General features: G+C 37.0%; 5 protein-coding genes across 5 annotated transcripts; 3 read left to right on the forward strand and 2 right to left on the reverse strand.

Moving 5' to 3' along the window:
* Positions 1 to 842: 842 nt before the first annotated feature.
* LOC137712388 (uncharacterized) lies at positions 843 to 1,901 on the forward strand. Its single transcript, XM_068451476.1, has 2 exons — positions 843 to 1,361; positions 1,512 to 1,901. The coding sequence occupies exons 1-2, from the start codon at positions 843 to 845 to the stop codon at positions 1,899 to 1,901; spliced, it is 909 nt and encodes a 302-aa protein (XP_068307577.1).
* A 5,281-nt stretch (positions 1,902 to 7,182) lies between these two features.
* Positions 7,183 to 8,881, forward strand: LOC137711873 (GDSL esterase/lipase At1g74460-like). Its single transcript, XM_068451030.1, has 5 exons — positions 7,183 to 7,474; positions 7,619 to 7,749; positions 7,840 to 8,079; positions 8,164 to 8,413; positions 8,500 to 8,881. Exons 1-5 carry the CDS (start codon positions 7,234 to 7,236, stop codon positions 8,742 to 8,744), a joined length of 1,107 nt encoding a protein of 368 aa, XP_068307131.1. The 5' UTR covers positions 7,183 to 7,233; the 3' UTR covers positions 8,745 to 8,881.
* A 199-nt stretch (positions 8,882 to 9,080) lies between these two features.
* On the reverse strand, positions 9,081 to 9,882 carry LOC137712389 (dof zinc finger protein 5-like). The gene is made up of 4 exons (XM_068451477.1): positions 9,841 to 9,882; positions 9,616 to 9,738; positions 9,366 to 9,486; positions 9,081 to 9,274 (listed from the first exon to the last, which is right to left on the reverse strand). The coding sequence occupies exons 1-4, from the start codon at positions 9,880 to 9,882 to the stop codon at positions 9,081 to 9,083; spliced, it is 480 nt and encodes a 159-aa protein (XP_068307578.1).
* Positions 9,883 to 16,401: 6,519 nt separating this feature from the next.
* Positions 16,402 to 19,287, forward strand: LOC137713025 (cyclic dof factor 3-like). Its single transcript, XM_068452253.1, has 2 exons — positions 16,402 to 16,754; positions 17,761 to 19,287. Exons 1-2 carry the CDS (start codon positions 16,593 to 16,595, stop codon positions 18,997 to 18,999), a joined length of 1,401 nt encoding a protein of 466 aa, XP_068308354.1. The 5' UTR covers positions 16,402 to 16,592; the 3' UTR covers positions 19,000 to 19,287.
* A 5,453-nt stretch (positions 19,288 to 24,740) lies between these two features.
* Positions 24,741 to 27,394, reverse strand: LOC137713880 (uncharacterized). Its single transcript, XM_068453230.1, has 4 exons — positions 26,984 to 27,394; positions 25,780 to 25,818; positions 25,101 to 25,185; positions 24,741 to 25,003 (listed from the first exon to the last, which is right to left on the reverse strand). Exons 1-4 carry the CDS (start codon positions 27,374 to 27,376, stop codon positions 24,921 to 24,923), a joined length of 600 nt encoding a protein of 199 aa, XP_068309331.1. The 5' UTR covers positions 27,377 to 27,394; the 3' UTR covers positions 24,741 to 24,920.
* Positions 27,395 to 27,952: the final 558 nt, after the last annotated feature.

Below are 27,952 nucleotides of genomic sequence, written 5' to 3' on the forward strand. Positions count from 1 at the left end.
GTAACATCATCTATTCCTCTGTTTTTTTTTTTTTTTTTTTTGTTATCCTCTTGTGCTATATTTTAGTGTGACATTTTACATCTACCTCGCACCTACCATTAAAAAGGTTATCTCTCAAACTTTAACCTATTTATAACACGTTATCAGCACGAGTCTCTAAATATAATTATTCTCTCATCTCTCTTTGCCGAACAAACGAAATAAAGAAAAATGTTTCCTTTAAGGTTTTTACTGTTCATCTTCTTCCTCTGCCTCAATTGCGCAATATACCCTCTCGACGAACTGTTTGCTCCATGTCTACTCTTAGTTCTCAATCTAACGGTTACATACATCTTTGATTACTTGTTTGGTGTAGAGATTGATTACTAACCCAGTATTTATTTATGTTAATTTTACTGCAATCCAAGATGGTGCGGTATCATCGCCTATCTTGGACTGCAGATTTAATTTTACTGCAAATTTTAGGTGGAGCGGTATAATCGCCCTTATACCGCTCCACCCTACCCTACACATTTGAATTTACTTGCTGTTTAATTTCATTGCAATTTTATGTGGTGTGGTATTATCACCCACGCTACTCTGCATATTTAATTTTCCTGTTACTTCAGTGGTGCGGAATAATCGCCCATTCTATATTACATTATTTCAATGAGAATGATGCGGTACAATCACCCTCCTCATTCACCCTGAAAATCTCGAGCCAGAAGTTTCGAGTGCTTATCATTTTGGCCTGAAGATCAAAATGAAAAATTTGTAAGAACCAGAAGTTCTAACATCATATTCCTCCAGGAATACATATTATTGTAAGTTCTTACACATCTCATTTTCTTTCAGAAAAGAAAATGGCGAACTTGGCGAAGCTTGAATTTGCTGCCCTGGATATTACCGGGAAGAATTACCTGACCTGGGTACTAGATACCAAGATCCATCTGGAAGCAAGGAATCTTGGAGATACCATCAGGGAAGAGAGCAACTCATCCTCTCAAGATTGGGCAAAGGCCATAATTTTCATTCACCGCCACCTTGATAAGGCGCTAAAGAGCGAGTACTTAACGGTTGAAAATCCGTTAGCTCTCTGGAATGCCTTGAGAAATAGATACAATCACCAGACAACGGTGATTCTTCCAAGGGCCCGCTATGAGTGGACTCATCTGAGGATCCAAGACTTCAAGTCAGTGGCAGAGTACAATTCTACATTGTTCAGAATTACCTCTCAGATGAAGCTCTGTGGGGACATTATTACTGAGGAACATATGCTGGAAAAGACTCTCAGCACATTTCATGCCTCCAACGTGCTCCTGCAGCAGCAGTATAGAGCGCGAGGCTACACTGAGTACAATCAGCTGATATCTGTGCTCTTAGTAGCTGAATAGAATAATGAGCTCCTGATGAAAAACCATCATTCTCGACCTACTGGATCTGCACCATTCCCAAAAGTGAATGCTGCTGCCCTCAAAATGAACGCCTCTTCCTTTGGTGGTGATAATCATAAATGAAAATGTGGCCACAAGCGAGGTCGATGGAATAGGAAAGACAAGAACCATGGAGTTCAGTTTCACAACCAGGTTCCGAGGCATAATTCAGGTCCGAGCTTCAAAAATGCGAATCGCCACAAAGGCAAAGCTCCTAAGAACAATGCTCCTAGAAACTCTGAAGGAGCCTGTCATAGATGTGATGGCAATGGGCATTGGGCGCGTGCTTGTCGTACCCCAAAACATCCAGTGGATCTGTATCAAGTCTCCCTCAAGGAGAAGGGTGTCGAGACCAACTTTCTCGACCAGGCTAGACTAATGGATATACTTGATCCAGTGTTTGACTTATCAGGGCAGTTGAACACAACTCATCTAGATGTTCCAGACTTTATTGAGGAAAGGGGAAATGAAGTATACCGGTCCGATTGAATCATTAATGTACTTTTATTATGCTAAACTTGTAGTATGTCAGATTCAATAAAAGTGGCATGTAAATTTCTTGTTATAACTTGTTTTTAACTCTGATTCTCTTACTCAGAGAGCATGGATAAAAACTGTGGTTATTCTCAGAACATGAGAAATGGCGGAGATATTTGTCTTGCAGACAGTGCAACCACACATACAATACTTCGTGATCGAAAGTATTTTTCAAGCTTAATACCTACAAGAGTAGAGGTAACAACAATATCAGAACCTTCATATGTAATTCAAGGTTCAGGGAAAACCCAGATTATGTTACCAAATGGAACAATATTGTCCATACAGAATGCATTGTATGCTACTCGATCTACTCGAAATTTGTTGAGTTTCAAAGACATACGTTTAAATGGATACCACATTGAAACAAAAAGTGCAGAAAATGTGGAGTATTTATGCATTACCTCCAATGATACCCAGAAGCGTATATTGGAGAAGTTGCGTGATATGTCGAGTGGATTATATTATACATACATAAGGACAATTGAATCACATACTGTCATGAACCAGAAGTTCATTGATTCAAAGGTTTACATGCTTTGGCATGACCGTCTGGGTCATCCAGGATCTACCATGATGCGTAGGATCATTACCAACTCTAATGGACATCCATTAGTGAGCAGACACATTGCTGCCTCAAATGATAACCCTTGCAAAGCTTGTTCTCAAGGGAAATTGGTAATTAGACCATCTCAACTAAAGGTTGATGCTGAATCCCCATCATTTCTGCAAAGAATTCAAGGGGATATTTGTGGGCCTATTCAACCATCATATGGACCATTTCGATATTTTATGGTTTTGGTTGATGCATCTACCCGATGGTTACATGTTTGTCTCTTGTCTACTCGGAATGTAGCCTTTGCGAGACTTCTTGCTCAGATAATTAAGTTACGAGCACAGTTCCCAGATTATCCCATTAAGTCAATCTGACTTGATAATGCTGGTGAATTTACGTCTCAAACCTTTGATGATTATTGCATGACATTGGGCATTGATGTTAAACACTCTGTTCCTCATGTCCATACTCAAAATGGTTTAGCAGAACCATTGATCAAGCGGCTTCAGTTAATAGCTCGCACTCTGCTTATGAAAACCAAATTACCAGTCTCTGCATGGGGACATGCCATCTTACATGTTGCATCATTGGTTCGATTGAGACCTATAGCCAACCATCAATACTCTTCAGTACAATTCGTGTTTGGATATCAGCCAAACATTTCCCATTTACGAGTTTTTGGTTGTGTTGTTTATGTGCCTATTGCACCGCTGCAACGCACTAAAATGGGACCTCAGCATAGACTGGGAATTTACGTGGGTTTTGATTTACCATCTATTATTAGATATTTGGAACCCTTGACAGATGATATGTTTACAGCTCGTTTTGCTGATTGTCACTTTGATGAGACAATTTTCCCGTCGTTAGGGGGAGAAAAGACTGTTCCAGAAGAACGGAAAGAGTTGACATGGGTTGTTCCCACCTTGTCTCATTTTGATCCTCGCAGCATTCGATGTGAAAATGAAGTGAGAATGATCGTTCATCTTCAAAGTATTGCCAATCAAATGCCAGATACATTTAATGATGCTATGAAAGTGACAAAATCACATGTCTTAGCTGCAAATGCACCTGCAAGAATTGATGTCTCTGTTGGACAAAATAAAGTGGCAGCGAATGATTCATTTGGTGCATGCCTGAAGCGTGGTAGACCCCAAGGTTCAAAAGATTCTGCCCCTCGAAAGAGAAAGTCGAGGGCACAACTGAATCCAAATGAAATCATTCAGGAAGAGAAAATGAATAATACATCCACAATTCATGATTCTGGACTTCCAGAAAAAGAAAATGTCCTTGATGAGACATATGTCCCTGAAGAGACAGAAGTACATGAAAGCAAAGAAATCTCCATAAACTATGCATGTACAAATGAATTGTAGGATCAGAATGAAATAATCATCGATGATATATTTGCATTCGCAGTAGCCACTGAAATCATCTTGAGTGATGATATTGAGCCCCGCTCTGTTGATGAATGCAAACAGAGACAGGATTGGCCTAAGTGGAAAGATGCAATCCAGGCAGAATTAAATTCCTTGGAAAAGCGGAATGTTTTTGGACCAGTAGTCCAAACCCCGCCTAGTGTAAACCCCGTGGGTTACAAATGAGAAAAACGAGATCGCAAGATACAAAGCACGACTCGTTGCACAAGGTTTTTCTCAAAGACTTGGAATTGATTATGAGGAGACATACTCTCCTGTAATGGACGCAATTACGTTCTGTTACTTAATAAGTTTAGTGGTTTCAGAAAGACTTGACATGCGATTTATGGATGTCATCACTGCGTATCTATATAGAGAATTAGATACTGACATCTATATGAAAGTCCTAGAAGGACTTAAGTTACCTGAAACAAGTAATAAACCACGAGGTATGCTCTCAATCAAATTAAGGCGATCATTGTATGGTCTGAAACAATCTGGACAAATGTGGTATAATCGTCTCAGTGAGTATTTGATCAAAGAAGGGTATATCAACAATGTTATTTGCGTTTGTGTGTTCATTAAGAAATCCAATTCTGGATTCGCTACAGTGACAGTATATGTTGATGATATGAATCTAGTTGGGACTCCTGAAAAGCTCAATAAAACTGTTGAATATCTGAAAAGCGAATTTGAAATGAAAGACCTTGGAAAAACAATTGTCTCGGCCTGCAGATCGAGCATTGTGCTAGTGGAATTTTGGTCTACCAATCAGCTTACTGAAAAAATTCTGAAGCGATTCGGTATGGACAAGGTTTATCCACTAAGCACGCCAATGGTCGTTCGTTCTTTGGACATTAAGAAAGATCCATTCCGTCCAAAAGAAGATGATGAACTGGTCCTTGGTCCAGAAGTACCATATCTGAGTACAGTAGGTGCTTTGTTGTATTTAGCACAATGTACTGGACCAGATATAGCTTTTTCAGTTAACTTGTTAGCAAGGTATAGCTCTACTCCAACAATTCGCCATTGGAAGGGTATCAAAGATGTATTGCGATACCTTCGTGGAACAACAGACATGGGTCTTTTCTACTCAAAGAACTCCACAAATGACCAGGTCCTTGTTGGATATGCAGATGCTGGTTTCCTTTCTGATCCGCATAAAGCCCGCTCACAAACTGGATATGTGTTTAAGAATGGAGATACAACAATCTCATGGCGCTCAACCAAGCAAACATTAGTTGCTACATCTTCAAATCATTCAGAAATACTTGCTTTACATGAAGCAAGTCGTGAATGTTCTTGGTTAAGATCAATGATCCATCATATCCGGAATTCATGTGGTTTAACTTCGAAGACAGACAACCCAACTGTCATCCATGAAGATAATGCAGCCTGTGTTGCCCAAATGAAGAAAGGATTCATCAAGGGCGATAAGACTAAACACATATCTCTAAAGTTTTTCAGTGCTCATGAGCTTCAGAAGGCTAAAGTTATTGAAGTCAGACAAATCCGTTCAAATGAAAATCTGGCAGACTTGTTCACCAAATCTCTACCAAAGTGCACATTTCAGAAGTTAGTGCAAGGCATCGGATTACGTCGACTTAACAAACAGCTAAATTTGGAGAATGCGAAATCAGGGGAAGAAACATATCAGGGGGAGTATCCATGATACATACTTGTTGTACTCTTTTTCCTTCGATTAGGATTTTTCCCACTGGTTTTTTCCTATCAAGGTTTTAACAAGGCAACATAAGCATACTTGACACTATATCAACGATCCAGGAAAAGTTGTACTCTTTTTCCTTCGCTATGGTTTTTTCCCACTGGATTTTTCCAAGCAAGGTTTTAACGAGACAACTCATGTTGATATGTGGGCATCTAAGGGGGAGTGTTGAAAAGTCTGGTGGGTATTGAATGCCCACACAGTATGTTAGCAAAAGTCTTCAACATGGGCAGAAGTTTTCAATGCCCATGCAAAGTAAAAGTTGAATACATAGAGATTGTATTGTCAAACGAAATGTCGTAAATTTCAATATGCAGTTAATGCATCAGTTTGGAGTTGCTCTATAAATAGAGCACTCCGTATGTTTTCAAGTTATAGAAAAGATAAGAAGAAGAGAACGAGAGAAAAATATCAGTAACATCATCTATTCCTCTGTTTTTTTTTTGTTATCCTCTTGTGCTATATTTTAGTGTGACATTTTACATCTACCTCGCACCTACCATTAAAAAGGTTATCTCTCAAACTTTGACCTATTTATAACAGCTATCACCATTATGTTTTGTTAACTAATATATATGAAATATCAACATCAATAATTCAATATTTAATCAACTAAATAATATTGTAAAAGCCAAGTATTCTTGTAGTGGTTGTTGAGTCAAAGGAAAATCAAAGGGAAAATATTTGGTAAATGTTTTCACCTGGCTAGTTCCCTCGCGGAAAGTTAGAAATCTTGTTAAAGAACTAATACAGGGTGGTCTAGTGGTTAAGAACGAATTTTAAGTTCGTGTGAAACACAGTACGTTTTGAGTTTGACTAATGTGGCTGGTGAATCATATGATGGTGGTCAGAGGAAAGTTGAAATATCTCTGTGAGTCTTCCTGGTCCCCTAAAAGATGGACTGCTACGACGAAACCACACACTCGTCCCCTTTAAAAAAGTTCTTGTTAAAATAGGGAATTAGGGGAGAAGATAAGGAATTAAAGATTGTTGAACTTCATTCCAATGAAGAAACTTAGGAAACGAGCCTATATAGTTTGCCAACATGTTGAAAGAGAAGGCCAAATTGATTGGTAGGTGAACCCACACTTCCTTAAAACATTTTCACAAATGCAAAATCATCTTGACTTATAATTTATTTTCTTAAATTTTTTTGGATTTCTCTTAAGATAAAAAGAGAGTACGAAAATTATTTTTCTATAAAAATACGAAAGTATTCAGAACGTCGACACGCATCAAAATACTAAATAATTGGGACTTTAGGGACTCATACTGTTGTAAACTTGTATATAAATATAACTTGTAACAAAAGACAAATCACGGTTAGTTGCATTTAGGTACGACTGAGTAACAGTTAGTTCATCAGACAAGCTAGCTAAGCTACCCTCTCTGTTTTTCACAAATGCACCACACAGTTTCTAGTCCTTCCTCCCAATTTCCCCAACTCAAATTTCACACGAAATCTTAATTCCCATTAACCCTTCTACTTATATATTCTCCCAACGTTGTGTTTAAATCCAAAACCCAGGTCTTCGATTTCACATCGGAAGGTCTAAAAACACCTGCATTTCTCGAGTTTTTTCAGCCATGAAGTTCACAACGTTGGCAGCAATGATGGTGGCCGTGGCCGTCTTCGGCCTCCTCATCGATGGCCACGACTGCAAAATCGTGCAGTTTATATTCGGGGACTCCCTCTCCGACGTCGGAAACAACATGTACTTGAGCAAGAGTATCGCCCAAGCAAACCTGCCTTGGTATGGCATTGATATGGGCAATGGACTGCCTAATGGAAGGTTCTCTAATGGCCGTACCGTTGCTGATATAATAGGTAACGTATGTTGTAGCGGTTTCGATTCTGTGAAGGACGTCCTGTCTTTTTTTAAAGATATGACATGTTGGTAAAACCTCGGTTACTCAAACATAGAATTTGTTGTCGCGTTTATTTTTCTGCTAAACTTGTTTGTTTGTTTAGGTGATAACATGGGGCTCCCACGGCCACCGGCCTTTCTCGATCCATCTTTAAATGAAGACATGATACTCGAAAACGGAGTGAACTACGCCTCTGGAGGTGGTGGGATTTTGAATGAAACCGGTGGCTACTTTGTAAGTTGCAGCCTTAAATGTAACAAAAACACATAAAAATTGAGCTTTCAATTAAGATTGTGCGCGATTTGATAAAAAATGTGTTTGCAGATTCAGAGGCTTTCGCTCTACAAGCAGATCGAGCTTTTTCAAGGAACACAAACACTTATCAGAAGCAAAATCGGTGAACAAGCAGCGGAGAAGTTCTTCCAAGACGCTCGTTATGTGGTTGCTTTAGGCAGCAACGACTTCATTAACAACTATTTGATGCCTGTTTACAGCGATTCGTGGAGTTACAACGATCAAACTTTCATGGAATACTTAATGGGAACGCTAGAGAAGCAACTTAAGGTTGGAATTATCATAGTTTATCTTAATTTCTACCAGTTGATCGTCGTTATTTTCCTGACTTGGGGTTTACGTGCTTTCGAGCAGCTGTTGCACAGCCTAGGGGCGAGGCAGCTGATGGTGTTCGGGCTAGGACCGATGGGTTGTATTCCACTCCAAAGGGTGCTAAGTACATCTTCGGCTTGCCAAGATAGAACAAACAAACTAGCTCTCAGCTTCAACAAAGCTGGTAGCAAGCTTATGGAAGATTTGTCCAGCCAGCTTCCTAACGCGAGCTATCGATTTGGTGACGCGTATGATGTTGTCAACAATGTGATCAGCGATCCAAACAAATACGGTATGTTGAGACAGAACCAAAAACATTTCATATATCTCCTCGTTTCTCTACTGACAGTTTCTTCATTCAAATTCGGACCATGGCAGGATTCAGCAATGCGGACTCACCATGCTGCTCATTTGGAAGAATTCGACCGGCTTTGACGTGCGTCCCTGCATCAGTACTGTGCAAAGACAGAAGCAAATATGTGTTTTGGGACGAGTACCATCCATCGGACAGCGCAAACAAGCTTATTGCCACGGAACTCATAAAGAAATTCGGTTTCTCGCGCGTTGGTGAAACAGATGGTCCTTCCCCTGCACCTGCCATTGTTCAATCACCAGAGGGATAACTTGTGGTACAATCAAGCGAGCAGTCTCTGCTGATTACAATTGCTTTCCTAAAGCAACTTCATAGTGATTATTGAATAGCTTTTCGCTTACAACTATTGTTTGGTTTTGTTAATTCAAATATATTTGTTTCTGAATCTTGGGGATTTTGCCTATAAAGTTATACATATTTAGCATCAATCTGCCATGAACTTTCGACTCCCATATAATTATCAACCATAAAACATAGTTTCTACATATTTAGTAAGACCTTCACACCTCCTCGTTGGTACGTACATATCCTGGAGTCCTACTCCATTTACATAGGCACTAACCCTAGCTTTACAGAGTTGTAAACACTAGCCCCTTCCCAAGTTCCCGCGTGCAACCCAGCTTCTTTTGCAATCTTTGCATGCACGAACTGGTTTACTGGGATTGTTACGACTGAACTTGTCAAATGTTGTGTTCCTGCTATCGCAACGAGGGCAGGGGAGTATCTTCTTGTGTGCCTCCTCTCTGGCTCGGACTATTTCATCACCACAAGGCCGCAAAGCTGCAGGAATTTACGAAATGTCAAAAAGAATGTGGGTGCAGTAGTACAGAGATGACAAAATCTCAAACACGCGAGATGTCGAGTCAATTACCAGGTCTAGAGGAGCAAGCTTCCTCTCTCCCATCCTTCTTCTGAAGTTCTTGCTTCTTCTCAGCAGGCCTCTTCCTCTTCACATCCCGCTTCTGAATTCCCGGCTTCTTCTTCTTCACATCCTGTTGAATGAACAGATGTACACGTCAAACAACGTCCAGTTTAATAATCTTACAATACGTACACATACACAACCGGTTAATCCATGTTAAACAATCAATCTGTGTTGTGACACCATGAGTTGAACTTACCCTGTCGTCCTCCTTAACAAGCGCCTTGCTTGCCTCTCTGATTTTTTCCAACTCCACAAGGTTTTCCACGAAGCGAAAGGATACGTCCTGTCTTCCAAGAGTTTTAAGCAATATCTCGGTGTTCTGTAAACACATTCAGAATATAATAACATCAAAGAGAAATTCAACCAAAAAAATCATCAAAAACCAATTAGATTAGCCAAACCAGATTGATAAAGCAACAACATTTGCATTTCTGGTTTCGGAAACAAGTTGGATGATCTTCATGTTTTCCTGACAACATATTCAGATCAAACAAATCACACCAACTTAATTTTTAAGGCCAAATCAAAGATTAAACTACCAGGGGAAAAAGGAAGAAGCAATCTTGTACCTCATGTAAACTTTGAATTGAGACTTTAGCAAAGCCATCGGTTTGATCCCCAATCTTATACTTTTTCTTCTCAGCTGGTATCCATACTATAAATCTCAGTTAATATTTTTAGGCAAAGCATAATCTTACAAGAAGTCCAAGAATTCTCAGGTCCCGTTTGGGATTTGGTTCCAGAAGCACTAAAAGCGTTTTCTGACAACTAAAAATGCTTCTAACTACATTTGAAATAAAAATTTAAAAACGCTTGTAATGTGCTTCCGGTAGATCTTCACCATTAAGTCAATTAAGCATTATTTAAGTGTTTTAATTTTCTTTTGTGACAATAAGTGATTGCTCCTACACTAGAGAAATGAAATGCTCTCTAACAACTACTTCTTAGTGATGATCAAGATTTAAGAAGATTTTTATATACAACTAGAATTATGGTTTGCGAATTCAAATTTGTGTTTCTGACTCTTGGAGGTTTTGCCCTAAAAATTTCACTCTCGGCATTATTGCCTTACATAGATTATCAAATGGCCATGAAATTTCCGACTTACATATGATTTTTTTTCACTCATATAACAAGAGGCCAATAATCTTCTATATTGTGAAATAATCTGCTTAATTACATGAATTAACGAAAGTCAAAGCTTAAGCACATAGTTAATGAGATTATCAACAGCATCAAAAGCTCACACATTCATTCTGCTTGATCAAATTAATACTACATCATAACCGTTGTACATATAAATTTGCATTAATCCATGATTACATTTCACGTCATGCATTAGTTCCTACATTCCTACTCCGTCTAACCCCAAACAATAAACTTAAATGACTGATCTAGCAACAAAAATATCGTTTACAATACTTCCATACATAACAGTTCAATGTAAACCTTAAAACCAATAGTTCCAACAGAAAACTAGCAATCGGAGCATCTTTCAGACTGCGGCCTCGGGGTGTGGCGGTTGTTGGCGCCTGAACCCGGGTAGTCGTGAAGCTCCACATCCATTCTTTCAGTGATAGCTTGCTCTTTATAACTCTTCTCTGTGGTTACCTGTTTTGAAAAATGAAAATTAAGTAATGGAAGGCTAGTAACTCAACACATATATATTTTCCTAGAAGTGCTTCTCGCGAGTTGTGTTACATGACACATGTACTATGACTAAATGTATATTAAGATCCTTAGAGGATCCTCGCGAGTTGTGGAGAACTATAATATCGAAAATATGGAGTAATACCAGTTTGTTACTTCCTGCAATTTGATGAAGTTGAGGTCCATGATTTAGGCTTCCAATTCCTGCATGTTGTAAAAAGCAAATGAGAACAATAAGGAAAAGAATAAGAAGAAGAAGATGCAGAAGCAGAAAGTTGTTAAAAGTTTACTTGTAGCTGGGATGGCATTCAAGAAGACAAGGTGAGAAAACCCTAGCAAGATCACAAGCACATGAAGGAGACTGCTTGCCATTTTCTCTATGAAGTTGAATGTTAATTGTCTTAAAGCTATCACTACTCAATTTATACAACTCACAAAAGCTGCTTTTGTAGATCACCGTTTTTTGGGTTGTTGGGATTTGGCAAAAGTCAATAAGGTGAAAGAGAAGAGAAGTGTGAACCGCAGAGGTGGAATTTACCCAAAATTGCAGTGAGATTGCGGGGAAATTGTTGAGTGGGGGAAATGATATTTAAGTAAATATGGTAGTGGAGGTGACACAAAGGATGATTTTGTGGCAAAATTTGAGCTCAAGGCCTCATGCACGAAATTGTAGGTTAAGGTTTAGTGGGAGTCATCATCATTGCAGCACAAGGATATTCAATGAATTCGAAGAAGAAACTCACTAAAAAAGCAAATTGAATTGGAAGAAGAAACTCACTAAAAAAGCAAAGGCATATGGACTTAGACTTTTGGGATTCCTTTTTAGTGGCATGTCAACTAAGGGGTAGGGAAAACAAACAACAACCACCAAATGTGATAGCATGTAGTTATGCATTACAATTATCACTTGTTTGAAAAAAATTGTAGAAGAGAATGACATGTTTACATGGAAGAAGTTAGTACAAGTATTTAGATTTTTCGATTCCTAATTTTTCTGTATTTACTGATGCATGGATATTACAGTTAGTATGATAAATTATTTGACATGCATTTACTAACATCGTGACATGTACGGACTCAAAAAAATTTGACTCTTACGTTAGGATTCATAACTGAAAACTAAAAACACCAGCAATTAGATTGATTAGTGTAGTAGCTGGTTTCATTTCCTTTCCTTATCTTCCTTATTTTTTACTTTTCCTATTCATGACCTCCTCTTGTTACGATTCTTTTTTTACAAAAAGAAGACACAATGATCTGGTTGGATGATACGTGCATAACATAATTACAGTTGGATGGTAACACAATCAATTTAACCATTCAACTTTGTATTGACTTCAGTAGACATATTGGGATCAAGTTGTCATGCTTTTACTTTAAACTGTTTGACTTTATAAATCACCAATTAAGCTTCACATTGCTCCAGTGTGTGTTTCGTGTGTCACCGCACTTACAGGGTTAAAGTAGTCATTGACAATGAAACAAACAAGTTGGCTGATGTATTAGTGACGTAGAATAAATGGCTGAGTAGATTGAAGAGGAGATGGACTGATGAAAGTTTAAAGAACGTAGTGAGAGTTTGTATATTTGGCGTCCGAGCTCTGATTAGGGCTATGATATATTTCCAGAAAGAGAACAACGCAACAGTTCAAACACTCCGGTTCGTTATGATACATTTTTGGCTATGTGAAGCTATTTAGACCTCCAGAACTACATTTTAAATTTTGTAATAAAAATCGAACATTTTATTGTCGTCCAATTGATTTTCATTTAATTTCCTAAGGCCCTTGAGTTACCCTAGGGTGCTGTGATCGGGTTATTTAAGCTATTGGCTGACTCCTGCTGTGATCATCTTCCAATCATTAATCAAACAAACCTTTTGGAATTTATCTCAAAACTGATGGATTCCAGAATTTTGTACTTCAAAGAATTATGCTTGTAATCCTTTTAGCTTTATGTTGCGTCAATTAGCCAATTCCAAAAATTAATTAACAAAATCAATTAACTAATTATAATGTGAAGCTAAAAGCCTAATTATCCGAAATGGGGCTGAAAAAGTAAAAAAGATAAAGCAAGAAAAAGCTAAATGATCATTTCAGAATAATCATACTATACTTTCTGCTGCTTTTGCATGGTTCAATATTTATCATTCTACTTTTTACTCAAACTTTAGTCAACCCTTTCAGATGGGATGCTGTCCGTTGATGATGCTTGCTTGATCTCACCCAATTTAGTCAATCCTTTCATGCCATTAAGGATCAATTTGTCACACAATTCACATTGAGCTCATGTGCTTAGCAACTTACATGAAATATTCACGTAGATAGGCAAGTTTTCTTGCGAATGTGAGCGATGATCGATGAGACTTTTCGATTTTGATTTTGGGCCATGTCAAATTTTTTGGGCCACCTTGATAAGAGCTTTTGGGTTTTTTGGGACACCTTACACTATTTGGGAGCTCAAATGGACCTCACTCTGTGCCCACTGGCAAAGTTTTCACTGGGCCATATTACAATTACTTTCAACCTCATTGACACTGACAAAGCAACTTACTTTAATCATAATTAAGGGAAATTTCTTTCCAACTTTCATCCTAATCTCATCTTAATCAACTTTATTTGTTTATACTGTCCAAGTCAAATGTCTGGCATAAGCCTCCTAATTGAAAAACTAGATAACAAAATCCTTAACCGCCCACTGGCCCAATCCGACATTAAACAAATCAACTTTAACTACCTAATTAGACTTGTTTATCAATGTTTTAACATTTAAGATTTGACAACGTGTATATAATACAATCACTATCTCCACAAGTGGTTCTTCAATGTGTCGAGAATATGGCTCAATACATCAAGTGTCGATAATAGAATTGGTTAGAAACTTTAAAATAAAATATAAAAAAAATTAACTAGCTATGTGATGATACTTCGTATACTGGATTGCGTTCCAGACACATTGAAAAATCAACTAATAAATATGTGATTAAATTAATCAAAACCATTTGACCTTTTACACCGAAAGACCAAGCCTTATGCTGGGAACTTTTTATCCCTCCGTGTAGATTGTACTAAAGTCATATTTTTTACTTTTATACTTCTTAATATTCCTCCACCGGGGATTTGGTGTCATCCTTTGAGAGCTCTGCTTACATACAAAATGGTAGATGGACTACGCGTGTCATGCACTAGGACACGTGTTGCTTATCTAAGGGAGCTTGTGGAAAAACTACGATGGCTTTTCAACTTTGAGCTTTTTGGGTGGACCCCATTGAATTGTTTCTGCAGCTGATAGGGCAACAAACGTTGTCCTGATCTGAAATTAAATATTTAAATTCATTTAAAAATGTTATTAAAATGACTGCAAGCGTTTATAAAGAATAATTTTAAGTTTCAAAAGCACTTAAAATATTTTTTGTAAGCATCAGTTATGTCATTCTTCCAAAAAGCACTTTAAATGTCTTTCTAAAATTTACTTACATTTTTACAAATGATTGATTCTAAAAATAATTTTATAAAAAAACGTTTTCGGTTATTTATAAGATGTGTATTGTAACACATGATACATGGTAAATATAGTTGTATCAATACATTTCGTAAATGAGAGTCATGCAACCAAAATTCAAACGTACGGCCAATGCTATGGAATTGAATTTTATTTTATGTCTCTTGTATTACGTACATTGTGGACCTACATACGAGTCAGTTAAGTAATTTTCTCAAACTCCATTAATGGATATTTTTAGTGGTAGAGTCAAGAATTTTCAAATAATAGAATTATGATTTTTACAATAGAAAACTTCATTGGACAATTTTATCGAGCACTAATAGAAACTTGTCAATTCTTGACAACATTTCCTGAAGGCTTATTATGCCAACAACTACTATTGTCTGTAAAGGCTTGTCGATGGTGACTATAGAAAATTATGGAGTAATGTTGAAAACTGTTAAGATCTGTCAATTAAGGCATTTCATCGAATATTTGGTGTGCACAACAGAGTTGCACACAAGAAGATGAGAGAAACAGAAGACCGGGATAGTTTGAAACTAATACAATAATTTAGGTGACGTGTTTTGAATGCGAAACGCATGGTTAAAACTAACACTTTATTCATTAAGATATTAGGCCACGTATGATCTTCAATTTTTTTTTTTTTGGTCCACATGTAGTCTTCAATTGGTTTCAAATTGCTTAAACATGTAGCAGACATGAAGTTCTAGGAATGAAAGTTTGTATACAACACTTCTCCTCTTATTAAAGGATGTGGCCACTAGTGTCTCGTATATTTGTACACATGTGAATTGTTTTGTGGGGTTACTAAAAATAAAAAGGGTAACGATAGGTAGATTAAAATTTAAAATTAAGTTTACAAATTAAATGATATGTCAACAATACGAAATAAGTACGAATCAACACTTAAGTAATAATTTAATCATTAACAACCATACCATGTAGTTAACAAAATTTAGTTTATAAATTTGATCTCCTTAGTATTACCAAAAGAAAAATTCAATACCAAAACTAAAATATCCCAAATACATACTCATAAATACAACCATTTCCAATAATCATGTAACATGTAGGTAGGTGCAACCAAACTTTTTTTTATTTTAATTTTTATGTTTTTAAAAAAGAATTTGAAAATTTCTTGTGGTTTGGCATTTGCTATTCACTTATTGAGGGCATGAGGCATTTTAGACACTGACCCGAGGTTGAAAATCGTGTTTCGTGTGATCTAATTTGAGGTGATAATGAATTTGTTATACTTCGATGTATGTATAGCATATGAGGAATAAACTCTTGGGAGGATGTATTCAATTGAGAATTTGAAAGATTTAAATGGATTTATAAATCCATAGAATTTCATGGAGTATAATTGATTTGTAGAGATTTTATGTAAAATTTTGATTAAATTCCTTCGAAATCTTATGAGGAGATGTAAGATTTGTAGATGCTTAAAATATACTACGAAATCTCTTTAAAATCAATTCCTAATTCGAAATGTTATAAACTGCTTTAAAATTCTAATTGAATATCTTTAGATTTCTAAGGATTTTAATTCACTATCTTACAATCCTTATTAAATACATTTTAAATTTCAAAGATCACTTAAAATTCTAATTGAATACTTCTATATTCATAAAAGAATTAAAATCCCTCGGAATCTTATTTGAATACAACTAAAAATCCATCAATAAATTCAACGTTAAAACTGTGAAAAATACTGGTACATACCAAAAAAATCCAGAAATCAAGAATTAGATACATGTAGCACAGAAATTCCATGCATCGGAGAATCCAAAAGAAAATTGACAAGGAGAATCTTGAGGCCACAAGAACATGTGGCTGACAATCAAACCCATATGCTGACGTGGCACCACCTCCAACTATTTTTAAACGGATCAAAATCGTAGACGAGGTTTTACCACGCCCAATGCCACCACCACTCTCCCCCCACAGAAGAAAAGAGAAGGAAAACACCTCCGACGATCGCGCCTCTTTTTCCACTGTTTGGCTGCCGAGAAAATGCTGGAAACTAAGGACCCCGCGATCAAGCTCTTCGGGAAGAAGATTTCCCTCCCCGCCGACATCGAGAAACTGGGTTTTGCTCGCCCTGTAGAGAAAGAAGTGGAAGTAGAATTGGAAGAGGAGTGCGAAGAGGAAGAAGAAGATGCAGAGACTGAGCAGGTAACAGTTTGTAACTCAGAGAGAAAGTTCTTATTTAAATTGTTTGTTTGGATTCGACCCTTTTGTTAAATTGATGGGAGCTTTGATGGGTCGAGCTCCTTTTTTTTTTATTCGTTTTCATTTTTCTTCTTTTTTTGTTTGATTCTTTTTTTTTTTAATCCTGTTTAATTAACTTTTAAAGTCTAGAAGATGAAAGAATCAGGGAAAGGAAATGGAAATTCTGATCCTTTTTTGGCCATTTGGGAATTGGAATGGAAAATTTGTTGCCTTTTGATTGTTTGATTCAGTTTTGTTATTAATGAAAGATTTTCAATCAATGAATTTCGATCTAGCTTTTGGAAAAAATATAAAATTGATTCATTTTGTTACTTCGATGTTTATTTGTTTTGGTTAGTTAAGTTCAATTTACATATGCCACTAGCTAATTAGATTTTTTTTATTTTTTTATTTTATAAGTGATTGCAGATTAAAAACTCTGAATTATCCTCTCAAGATCCTCGTTCTTAGTCTTATTCTTTCTCGTATGCCACACATTCAACGAGGCATTTTTATCTCCGCACATTTTTTTCTTTTTACACGTGTTGATACTTAACCGTCCAACCTTCCGTGTATAAAGTATTTCTGGCCTTGTTGCCTTCGTATAATTTTTTTTTTTTTTATCAATATGAAAGGAATATTGGAAGGGTTGTCTTGATTTTCTGAACTGTTGTTTTCATTAATTTTCTAGACTTCTTGGATTTATGTAACAGAGTAATTTGGATTCTCCAATTTCTAGAAGTTTCAGTAGATTTGATTGTGTGAATGAAACTATAGTACAACCAAACTTGCAACAAAAAGGATAAAAAGGCAAAAGATGATCACTTTTCTGTTGAAAAAAAGAAGAAAACTCCTTGTAAACACATAAATTTAGAGTACTAATTTCTTGTAGGTCAAATTGATCGATTCCATTTTGTTTCAAGTTTATTTTGCGATACTTGTTCCTAAAGTGTATATTTAAAATTTTCAGGATTCGCCTTCACAAAAATCGACTGAGAGCATAGAACAAGATGATGGTCCTCAACCAAAATCTGAAGACCCTACAAATCTGGAAACATTACCAGGTTCTGTTGTGAACCCGAAGACACCCTCTATAGATGAAGAAAGTGCACAAACAAAAACTGCTCAGATGGAGAAAGAACAGAGTACTGAAAACTCGGAAGAGAAAACCCTAAAGAAGCCTGACAAGATACTTCCATGCCCCCGCTGCAATAGCATGGACACTAAATTTTGTTACTACAACAATTACAACGTCAATCAACCACGCCATTTCTGTAAAGCCTGTCAAAGATACTGGACAGCAGGCGGTACCATGAGGAATGTGCCTGTGGGAGCTGGACGTCGCAAAAACAAGAACTCTGCCTCACACTATCGCCACATGACCATTAGCGAGGCTCTTGAAGCAGCTCGGATTGATGCTCCAAATGGAGTTCACCACCCTGCATTAAAAAGCAATGGTAGAGTCCTCAGCTTCGGAGTGGATGCACCTATTTGTGATTCCATGGCTTCTTCTCTAAATCCTGCAGATAAAAAGGTTCCGAATGGTACTCGAAATGGTTTACATAAAAGCGAAGAACAGGTATTTCCATCTCCTTGCAAAGCTAGGGACAATGGCGATGATAGCTCCAGTGCAACTTCTGTAAATGTTTCAAAACCACATGTGCAGAATGTCAATGGCTTCTCTTCGCAAATTCCTTGTCTTCCCGGTGTTCCCTGGCCTTATCCATGGAATGCAGCAGTTCCCCAACCGGCTTTTTGTCCTCCAGGATTTCCTCTATCATTTTGTCCTGCACCTTATTGGAACTGTGGTGTGCCCGGCGCTTGGAACGTTCCTTGGTTTGGTCCACAACCCGCTTCTCCAAACCAAAAGTCTCCCCGCTCTGGTTCAAATTCTCCAACATTGGGGAAGCACTCAAGGGACGAAGACGTTCTAAAACCAGAAATTTTGGAGAAAGAAGAGCCATCAAGACAGAAAAATGGATGTGTTTTGGTTCCAAAAACATTGAGGATTGATGATCCGAGTGAAGCTGCAAAGAGTTCAATATGGGCAACGCTCGGAATCAAGAACGACTCCATCAGCGGCGGAGGGTTGTTTAAGGCTTTCCAATCAAAGAGTGACAAAAAGAAAACCGTCTCTGAATCCTCTCCCGCTTTGCGAGCAAATCCAGCTGCATTGTCTAGATCCCTTAACTTTCATGAGAGCTCATGAAGTAGCTAGCTAGCCAAGTAGCCATGAGTTTTGACAGAACCCCATCCAGCTAAGGCCATTTTGGTTGAGCCGGTCGAATCCGGGATGCGGAATGGGAGTGGCTGTCTCTACTCTCTAGGGTTCCTCAGTATGATAGGGGAACTAATGTAGGATAAAGCTCTAGTGGCAACTATTTTTGCCTCCTAGTAATGCACAGGATAAAGCTCTGATGTACTTAGTTTTCCTGAGTTTGTGTTCATGTACATGTCTATATCTCTATATATTTGAAATTCAAAGATCTTTTTGTTCTCTTTTTTCTATCATTCTCCTTCATCTAAAGTTCTAAACTGCATAAACAAGTATCTTCTCTATGATGAGATCCAATCCAAGTATCTTTTCTTGTGGGCCAAGGACCTGCAATTGGGACGCTATTGTAGCAATATTTCAACTGATCAAGTAGTGTTGTGTTTAACTTTTATGGGTAATACTGTTTAATTGGTTCGAGATATCGTTAACAGTTAAGTTGTTTGCACCATTCATATCTTAGCAGCCACTCTTGTGGGGCTAAAATGGAGATGGCGACAAACCAACAAAATTGTTCTTTATTCCTAACAAGTGCCAAATTGCCTTTCCCTTTCACCACCAAAGGATCTGAACAACTTGCACAAAAGTTTGGTTGCAGACTGTCCGATATTATCCTACCCTCCTTTTTCTCACTGTTTTCTTCTCATTTTTAGTAATTACGCTTACAAAACAAGTAAGTTCAAGCCTAAGAAAGAATAAACCAACACAACTGGTGTTTGCTTTTTTGGGTTCAACCAATACATGCCTCGCTAAAAAGTGTTTTTAAAATGACTAAAAATGTTTTTAGTAAAAATATTTTTGATACCAATCTTTAACATAAATGTAAATGAATCTTGAAAAAATACTTCAAAACGAGCCCACAATTGTTGAAGCCATAAATTGCCAACCTACATGAGAAGAAAATTTTGAAACTACGGTACAGTATGGTATTCCATCAAAGAGTCTTAGATCGTAGCATCAGTCCTCAATTACGCATCCATGGTTTTTCTAGCAAAAATCATATATAAATTGATGCTAAAGAAACTGAATTTTATAAACACATCATGAGAGATTGTGATGCTACGATTCATGACTCATTGGTAACCTTAATACCCCTATATTCGACCCTTCGTTCAGCTATGAACGACTACTCGTTCAAACGAGTCATTTCAGACAGATAACCTATTAATTTGAGCCGTCAAAAGTGCACGAATTAAATCCAAACTCATCTCCCTCTAACTAGCCCGTGACAGAAAGTAGGACTGCTTCTCCTTTGATAAGAAACTAGGGGTATTAGGATTACTTGGTGAAATACATATTTACCTAATTTTCTTTGCAAAGCATATGGTTTGACGCATCAACATCAGTGATGTATGTGTGTCTCAAATCAATCACCATTTAAAAACACAGATATTTTGCTGCAACAGGCAAATGCAGGCCACATTTTCTGTAAAGATGAGTTGTTAAATGGGACCCTAATTCCACACATAATGCCATGAATCATTTGGCACTATCTCTCTCTCTTATCTGAAAATCAACTTACACAAAATAAATTCACCGATATGCATCATCTTGATCCGATAATCTAATAGTATGCAGAGTAAAATTTAAATATAACTTTGTGTTATTGAATCAAAATGTTATAACAACAATGAACTTGTCCTACATAAGTTCTTATCCTCTCTCGCCTTCACCTTTTTCTGTTCGTTTCTTCCTTTTTTGCTCTTTTCCTTCATCCTATACGAAAGCAATTGCCCCTCTATTCTCATCCACATACCTAATTTTAAAGCTTTGTGTGGGAGACCAAAGAAGATAAAAATGACATATTGTGCTCAAAATTCTAGTGGCAAATTTGGTGGTGTTGCTAAATGGTGTGTTTCCAAATATGAAGAATTGAGCCTTCCTTCTAGCTAACAACCCTAAAAGGTCTCTCTGTAGAGAAATGAAAAAGGAGGAGAAAGGGTTTGCTTAAGTCATGTCATGTCATTTTCCTGCTCCAACAGACTAACATGGAGCTCTCCCATTTTTCTCAAAAACCTTCATTTTACAAGGGAAAGAACAAAAAGGCATAACGAACCTAAACACACCGAGCAGGAACGGAAGCATGCCTGGCTGGGGCGTCCTACAACTTCCAACCCACCTAGATTCGAAAATATCTCTCCTAGTTTGAGTATTATAATGTTCTTATAAGATAATAAGAATGAAATGATGATAATGGGTAGGCGAGTCGAACTATATATAAGACTGATTGTCAGATTACAATAGTATAAGCCTTACTCTCTAAACCAACACAAGGCAATAGAAAGAACAAGACCGTGGGATTAGCCACCAACTACAAGTAAGCTACTTCCTTCTCACTTTAAAGCGATTAGAAAGAGCTAACTTCCTAATAGAACAACCCCCTCGTTCCCTATCTCAAAGATTTATCAAATAAAGAAAAGTAAAAATAAAAGAATACAAGTGGAAGACGAAGACTAAACCTGTGAAGAGAAACACAAAGAAACATCAATCCCCTAGTTACCAAAAACAAATAAATCTAGTCTAATCCCATCACTAATCCTCTCACCTAGAATGCTCATGCCACTCGTCGAAGCAATTCATTTAAGTACTCAATCAACTTAACAGGGCAGATTAAGCAACAAATTATCATTTAGTAATTGATTAATATAAGAACAAAGCTTGGCTACTTGAAAAAAAATAGGAGCTCATACTCTCACTCAATAACAACTTGACAAATGTGTGTTATTAGTTCAAGTTTTGTTTTATTTTTTTTCAATTTTTTAGATACTTGTTAAGTTATTATTGGATGAGAGAAGGAGCTCTTGCTTTTTTTTTTTAAGCAGTCAAGCTTTGTTCTTAATATAATATGAGGCTAGGTAGAGAACCACTTATTTTATTTGTTCATTATTTTTTAAACATGGTGGATCCTTAACAAACCAAACCCAATCTTCTGCATGTTTAATTATTACAGCACCAAATTATCTGCGGTTTTACCATCTCCCATTTGGCTCAGTTTACATGGATTAAAAATTTGCAGTAGAAAAGAGTTTGGTCAGGGATTTTAACCTCTATATTTCCACTTTTTCCATGATAAAAATAAATGCTAATAACACTTTACACACTTAAGAATTGAGGTGATTTTTAAAATGTATTGTGAGATATTAGTTGTCTCGCATTACTTTCTAAGATTTTGAAATTGTATAAGTTAACAACTTTTAAATATTTGAACACCTAAATATTCGTTTAATTGATGATTTTTTTTATTCAATGTGGTGCAAATGTTGTTTACAACTTGTCTCGCAATTATGGTTTTATCCTCCCCATGTCATCAATTTAATGAATTATTCAAACAATTTATGAGACAAAAAGAATAAATTAATACAATTTCAAAATGTTAGAGAGCAATATGAGAAAAATAAAACAGCAATGTGAGAAAATTAAAATGAATGAGGATCCTCTCCGAATCCTCATATCGTGTCTATTCATCGTATATCGTGCGGTCAGTTTTCATCAGGTACTATTTGTGTTTAATTTTAAATAAAAATATTTAAAATAATTTTTGATATCATGATATACGATAAATGACACGATATGAAGATTCTTAGAATCCTCACAAAAAAATCCAAAAAAAATCCTCATTCAATTAAAACCTCGTAGCCTATTTTGAAAACCACTCAAAATATAACAAGTGTGAAATGTATTTAGCCCTAAAACTAAAGCTGATATTGACTTAGAAAAGTACGTTTTGGCATGTTGGGAGTGATAGTCAAAGCCCCCGCTCTCACTTATCCTCTATTTTAGTTCTCTTTTATAATATCATTCAAAGTCATCCAAGTCGTTTAGAAATTGAGGGGGAAAATGTACCTACGTGTTAGGGACGGAGAACTATTATTATTGAAAGAAATGTTGAATTCACTTAAATTAATTACTATTTTTTTGGTAAATAAATATATTTAAAATAAATAAAAAACAGAAAATAACTATCAACAATGCTACACCAAAACAGCAACAACAAACACTAACTATTCATAAGATAAATTTCCGCAATCTAAGCCTAAGTTTCGGCAATCCTTCATTGCAGAAGATTGCTATAGAGGTTTTGTCTTTATTAATCACTTCTAACATACAAGCTAGCCAAACTTTTAGGATAAGTTTTAGCAATGTAAGCCTAAGTTTCAGCAATGTAAGCCTAATTACTATTAATCATTATGTGTGTGTAAACAACTATTAGTTTTCGAGTTATCCACAAGTGTTGATTAATGTACCTTTTTCTATTAGTGAAATATTATATTATTTGCAAATGTTGTTCGAATTCTTAGAATACCACTGCTTAACTTTCAATTCATATTTGATCATCAAATGAAATGTGAATGACCCGTTCTCAACCAATGTATACTATGCGCCGAACTTTACTTATAGTAATTATATCTTTTACTCTTAGTTATTCACGGATGAGAATCCTCTCTGGATCCTCTTTGTGAGGATCCTCACATTCTAACCGTACATTGTATTTCGTGCAGCCAGTTTTTGTCAGGTACTATTTGTGTTTAATTTTAAATAAAAAATTCAAAATAAGTTATAACTGCACAATGTATAATAAACAAATAGAATATAAAGATTTCTAGAATCTCTACAATTTAAATCCGGATAAAATCCAAATCCGTTATCCACAAGAGTTTGAATCTTCAATCTTGGAGTTGAAGCTTTTTAAGCCTAAAAAGTTGGAAAGAAGTCAAAAAGCAAAACATCAGTGTACAATGTATGCTTATGATGGTGCGCTGTGCCTTTACTTTCATCCAAAGGAAACGCACGACCATTGTTTATTTATTATATTTTCGAAACGAATTGTTATTAGCGTTTCAAAAATTTCATTCTACATTCTAAACTATCTATATTAGAAAAGAAAAAAAATGCTCTTGTGAGAAGTGTAAAATGAGATTTTTGAAGTATCAATAACATTTTCCTTTTCAAATACACTGTATGAGATCAATTGGGAGTTAGGACACGTGTAGGGGCACTAAAGTGAAGGTCCAAATGAGAATAATAGAGAGAAAAAAAAATCAAAGCGTGTGCCTCCCCTTTCTCCCAACTGATTCTGACATTTTAAATTTAAATGCTTAGTGCAGAAAGCATATGACATTTTACCGCATTAGGAAAATGCATTCATGTTTATACGTTTAAATGTGGATTCAATTTTCGTTAATTTTTCTTTTACTTAACAACCAATAATTTAACTCATTCACATCATCGTTTGTAAAAACAAAAAGACCTAGTGCAAAAAAGAAGAAAATGCTTTCAAAAGTATAACTCTCTACAACTTCAAGTTTTTTGCACATCGTTTTATAATATTGACGTGAAAATTAACGTTAACTGTAAAGTGATAGAGAGTTGATCAAAAGTCTAACTTTGAAAAAAGTCTCGTCAACATTTTTCAAGCACTAAAGAAGAAAGTGCGGATGTGATGTTTCACTTGGTTAGAGAAATGTACTCAATCTAAAATTTAAGTTGCATGATGAGAGAGATCGAAAAATTATTGTCTTTGACAGAATGAAAGAAAAATTTCTCCTCACATTATGAATCGAGATATTATCAATTGCAATTAAAGATTATTCCAAAGCATAGGAGCATGGACTTTGCTAAACAAAATACGGACTGTCCATTTGTCTTATGCAACCCATATTTATCAATGGGAAGAAGAATGAAGAAAATGCTGAGCCAAATTTCTCATATATTAAAAGGCAAGGGATGACATTCTGTGCAGTGCAGCTTGATACAAATATTTCCTGTCCAACTGGGAGAACATGTAGCAATACTAGTTTCCAGTTTCCCCTTCAATGCTAGGATGAATTCTACAAGAAGTTACACAACGTCGTAAATTGTCATTGGATTCTACATCCCCCTGAATCTTGTCCCCGACGGACATTGCCATAGGCTGACAGTTCGAGAAGATCCATGTCACTACCTGCATTTCAAAGCAATACGCTGTCACTTGCTCTCCTAAACTAGTTGAATTCATCCCTGGAAAACTTCCACAAGAATTTCGGGTTTCTTGAGATTACCTGAAACCTGACAGTAAGAACTCTTCTGGATGAGCTCGGCTCTAGAAAACTCAGTTCGATTTCCTTTTGATCGATTGACTGTTGCCTACAATATGCAAGAGAAAATGATTTTACTAAAGCGTAAGGTGTAAGTTATTAAATTCAAGGCAAACATCAGTTTCAATAATCATTTGAATATGAGTGCAGAGCGGTAAGAAATGAAATGAAAATGTGCAACCTGTGCCGAGACTTTGTGGAGATCTTAAAATTGATTCTAAAGTTTTAGAAGATGGTTTAACAGTAGGGAAAGAGAGAAGAGACACATGATTCTGATTTCTTGAATGGTTTAAGCCACAGCAAAGGGTAGCCATCGCCTTTAGAATCTCTGGATCAACTATCCACTTTGAACTAGGATTCCACAAAACATATTGGACTCTGCCCTCGCATTATCATCCTACAGTAGAATCTCTTCCATTATCATACCGCAACTGTACGGTTTGCTGATTGTTAAGAATCCTAAGATAGCTCAAGTAGTGTAGGTATTTTGGCATCCCTTTGAAGGTCAGCAATATATAGTAGGAAACTACGGTGTGCTAACATCTACTGGTGAAGGGTTTCTATGGAATGGACATACCACCCAAAATAAAGATACAAAAATCATGTAAAAGTTCAAGGTTCCAAAGGGGAATGAAGTCCATACCTGTAAGATCTGACAATTTTCGAGCGTACTTTGTCCTCCCTGAAATGTGAAAATAAAAAAAATTAATCCTCCAAAATTAGTCTCAGGGATCAGAGGGCTGGGGGAAACAAAATAAAGAAACATTTGTTCAGCTATCAAGATTATCATATTAAGTTGGGATGACAAAGCAACCCATTTCCTGAACTCCTTGTTTCCTCTAATATGCCTTTCCAACCAAAATCAGCATAAACGGACACACAACGAAACATCTTCAATGTTGGTTTCCAGACTTTGTTTCAAATTTGCCACGCCAAGACCAGTAGAATTATGAGTTTGCCATAACTTTTCAATCTGCAAGAAACAGATTGCAGAACGAGCTTCTTCTTGAAACTTGCTAAGCCGCTTCTCTGTCAAAACAAATGCCTCAGCCAGTGTATATTCATTACTGAATTATCTTCTCGTGCACTGTCAATCAACTAAATCCTAATCATTTGGAGCCAAGTTGGTAAAAAAATTCACCAGTGAATCAAGCCTGTATTACACCTTCAACTAAATACGTCTCACCATGATTGGCCATATTCTATCACAATCTCTCAGTCACAGTCTACTTCAAATTCACATAAACCCACAACACCAGTCATGCCAAGCTGCCACTCTCTATGTCTACGGTTGCAATCTAATATGGAATATTGGAATTGCGACCTCGTAGTCATTCTGCTCAATCAACCGCCATAACAAAACTCCAGATTACCTTATTTGCGCATGTATAATTACAATAAGACAATTACTTGTTCGCGTATATAACCATGTTCCCAAAACAACTATCGTTTTCATACAACCATGTTCACGAATCGCGTGTATAATAAGCAAGGGCATACTACATAGCTAAAAAAGAGCTCAACTTTTACAGCATTACTAAATGTATGAAATTCAGTAACACAAGCATTTCCAAATTGCATCTTCCTTCACACAAAATGCTCAAAATTGCACCCAAATAAATAATAATGTTCCATGGGAAAGAGCCACCAAACCAAAAAAAAAGCAAAGAACTTTGAATTTGTAGAATCAAATGCATCCCCAAAACAGAACATCAATTGCCAAATTCAAAAGGAACCCACCACACAAAAATCCAATCAGAAACTAAAAAAGCAACGCCCAGAAACAGAAACACTCAAAAATCCATAAAAACGTGAAATCTAGAGAGAGGGAGAGAGAGGAATCTGACCTTAGAGTATGGCACAATGTGGTCGTAATCGTGACAGATGCAACCGGGGCAACCCACAAGCTTCCGGAAAATGGTGTTTCCGAGAGGGTCACGGCGCCACCGGTCCGGGTCCCGACCTTTGATCTTCTCCGCCTTGTCCCAGCACTGCTGCTTCACGGTGTACGGAAAGCTTCGCGGGTTGTTATTAAAAGACGAAGAAGTCGCGAGCTCTTCTTCGAAGCGAGTAGTGGCAGTGACGTCGGTGATGACGAGGTCCCGCTTGAGAAGCACAGAGGCACGAGGCTTGGGCGGTGAGCTACTCCGTCGTTCGAAACGGGGGGAGGGAGCGGTGGTTCGGTCCCTGAGCGGAGAAGAAGGGCGGCTCCGCCCCTTTGGCTCCTTGCTGGGCTTCATCTTTTCTCAACATGAAAAGACGATACTACCCCTTGGTATTTTAAAATAGCAAGATTGAAACTAGGTTATCTATTATTATTCGTATTTGCAAATTGACACCGTTGTCGAATGCAATGCCAAAAAATATGCACTAATTACTTTAGTCTAAAGAAGCTGGCAAAATTGCACTGTAGAAATGAACAGTGTTTTGTAAGACATTTCAGTTTATTTACAAGACTACCACTGGGCTCTCTGCCGTTAGTCTTGATGCATACGTGTTGATGATCGTGGGAAGGAAGAACGATGGTAAAGGCGGTCTTTTTCGTTTCCTTCTCAAACCCTCCTTGCCTCTTCCGTCTCACAGACCCGACGAGAACGACACAGATGGTCTCGCGTCCATCCTATCCTCCTCTCACCGCCGTCTGCCTTCCCTCGCCTATGTCGTCTTACTCCATCGTTTGCGTCATGGAGGCCCATGCGTGGTTTTTTGGGTGGGGATTTCAGATTTCAAGGGGGAGAGAGGCTGTGCTTCGTTTCGATCTGGTCTTGGTGAGTATCGTGATCCCAACTCTTTGTTATTATTAGTTCAATTTCTCT

The sequence above is a fragment of the Pyrus communis genome, chromosome 13 (genome assembly GCF_963583255.1).
Source record: "Pyrus communis chromosome 13, drPyrComm1.1, whole genome shotgun sequence".
Lineage (NCBI taxonomy): Eukaryota > Viridiplantae > Streptophyta > Magnoliopsida > Rosales > Rosaceae > Pyrus > Pyrus communis.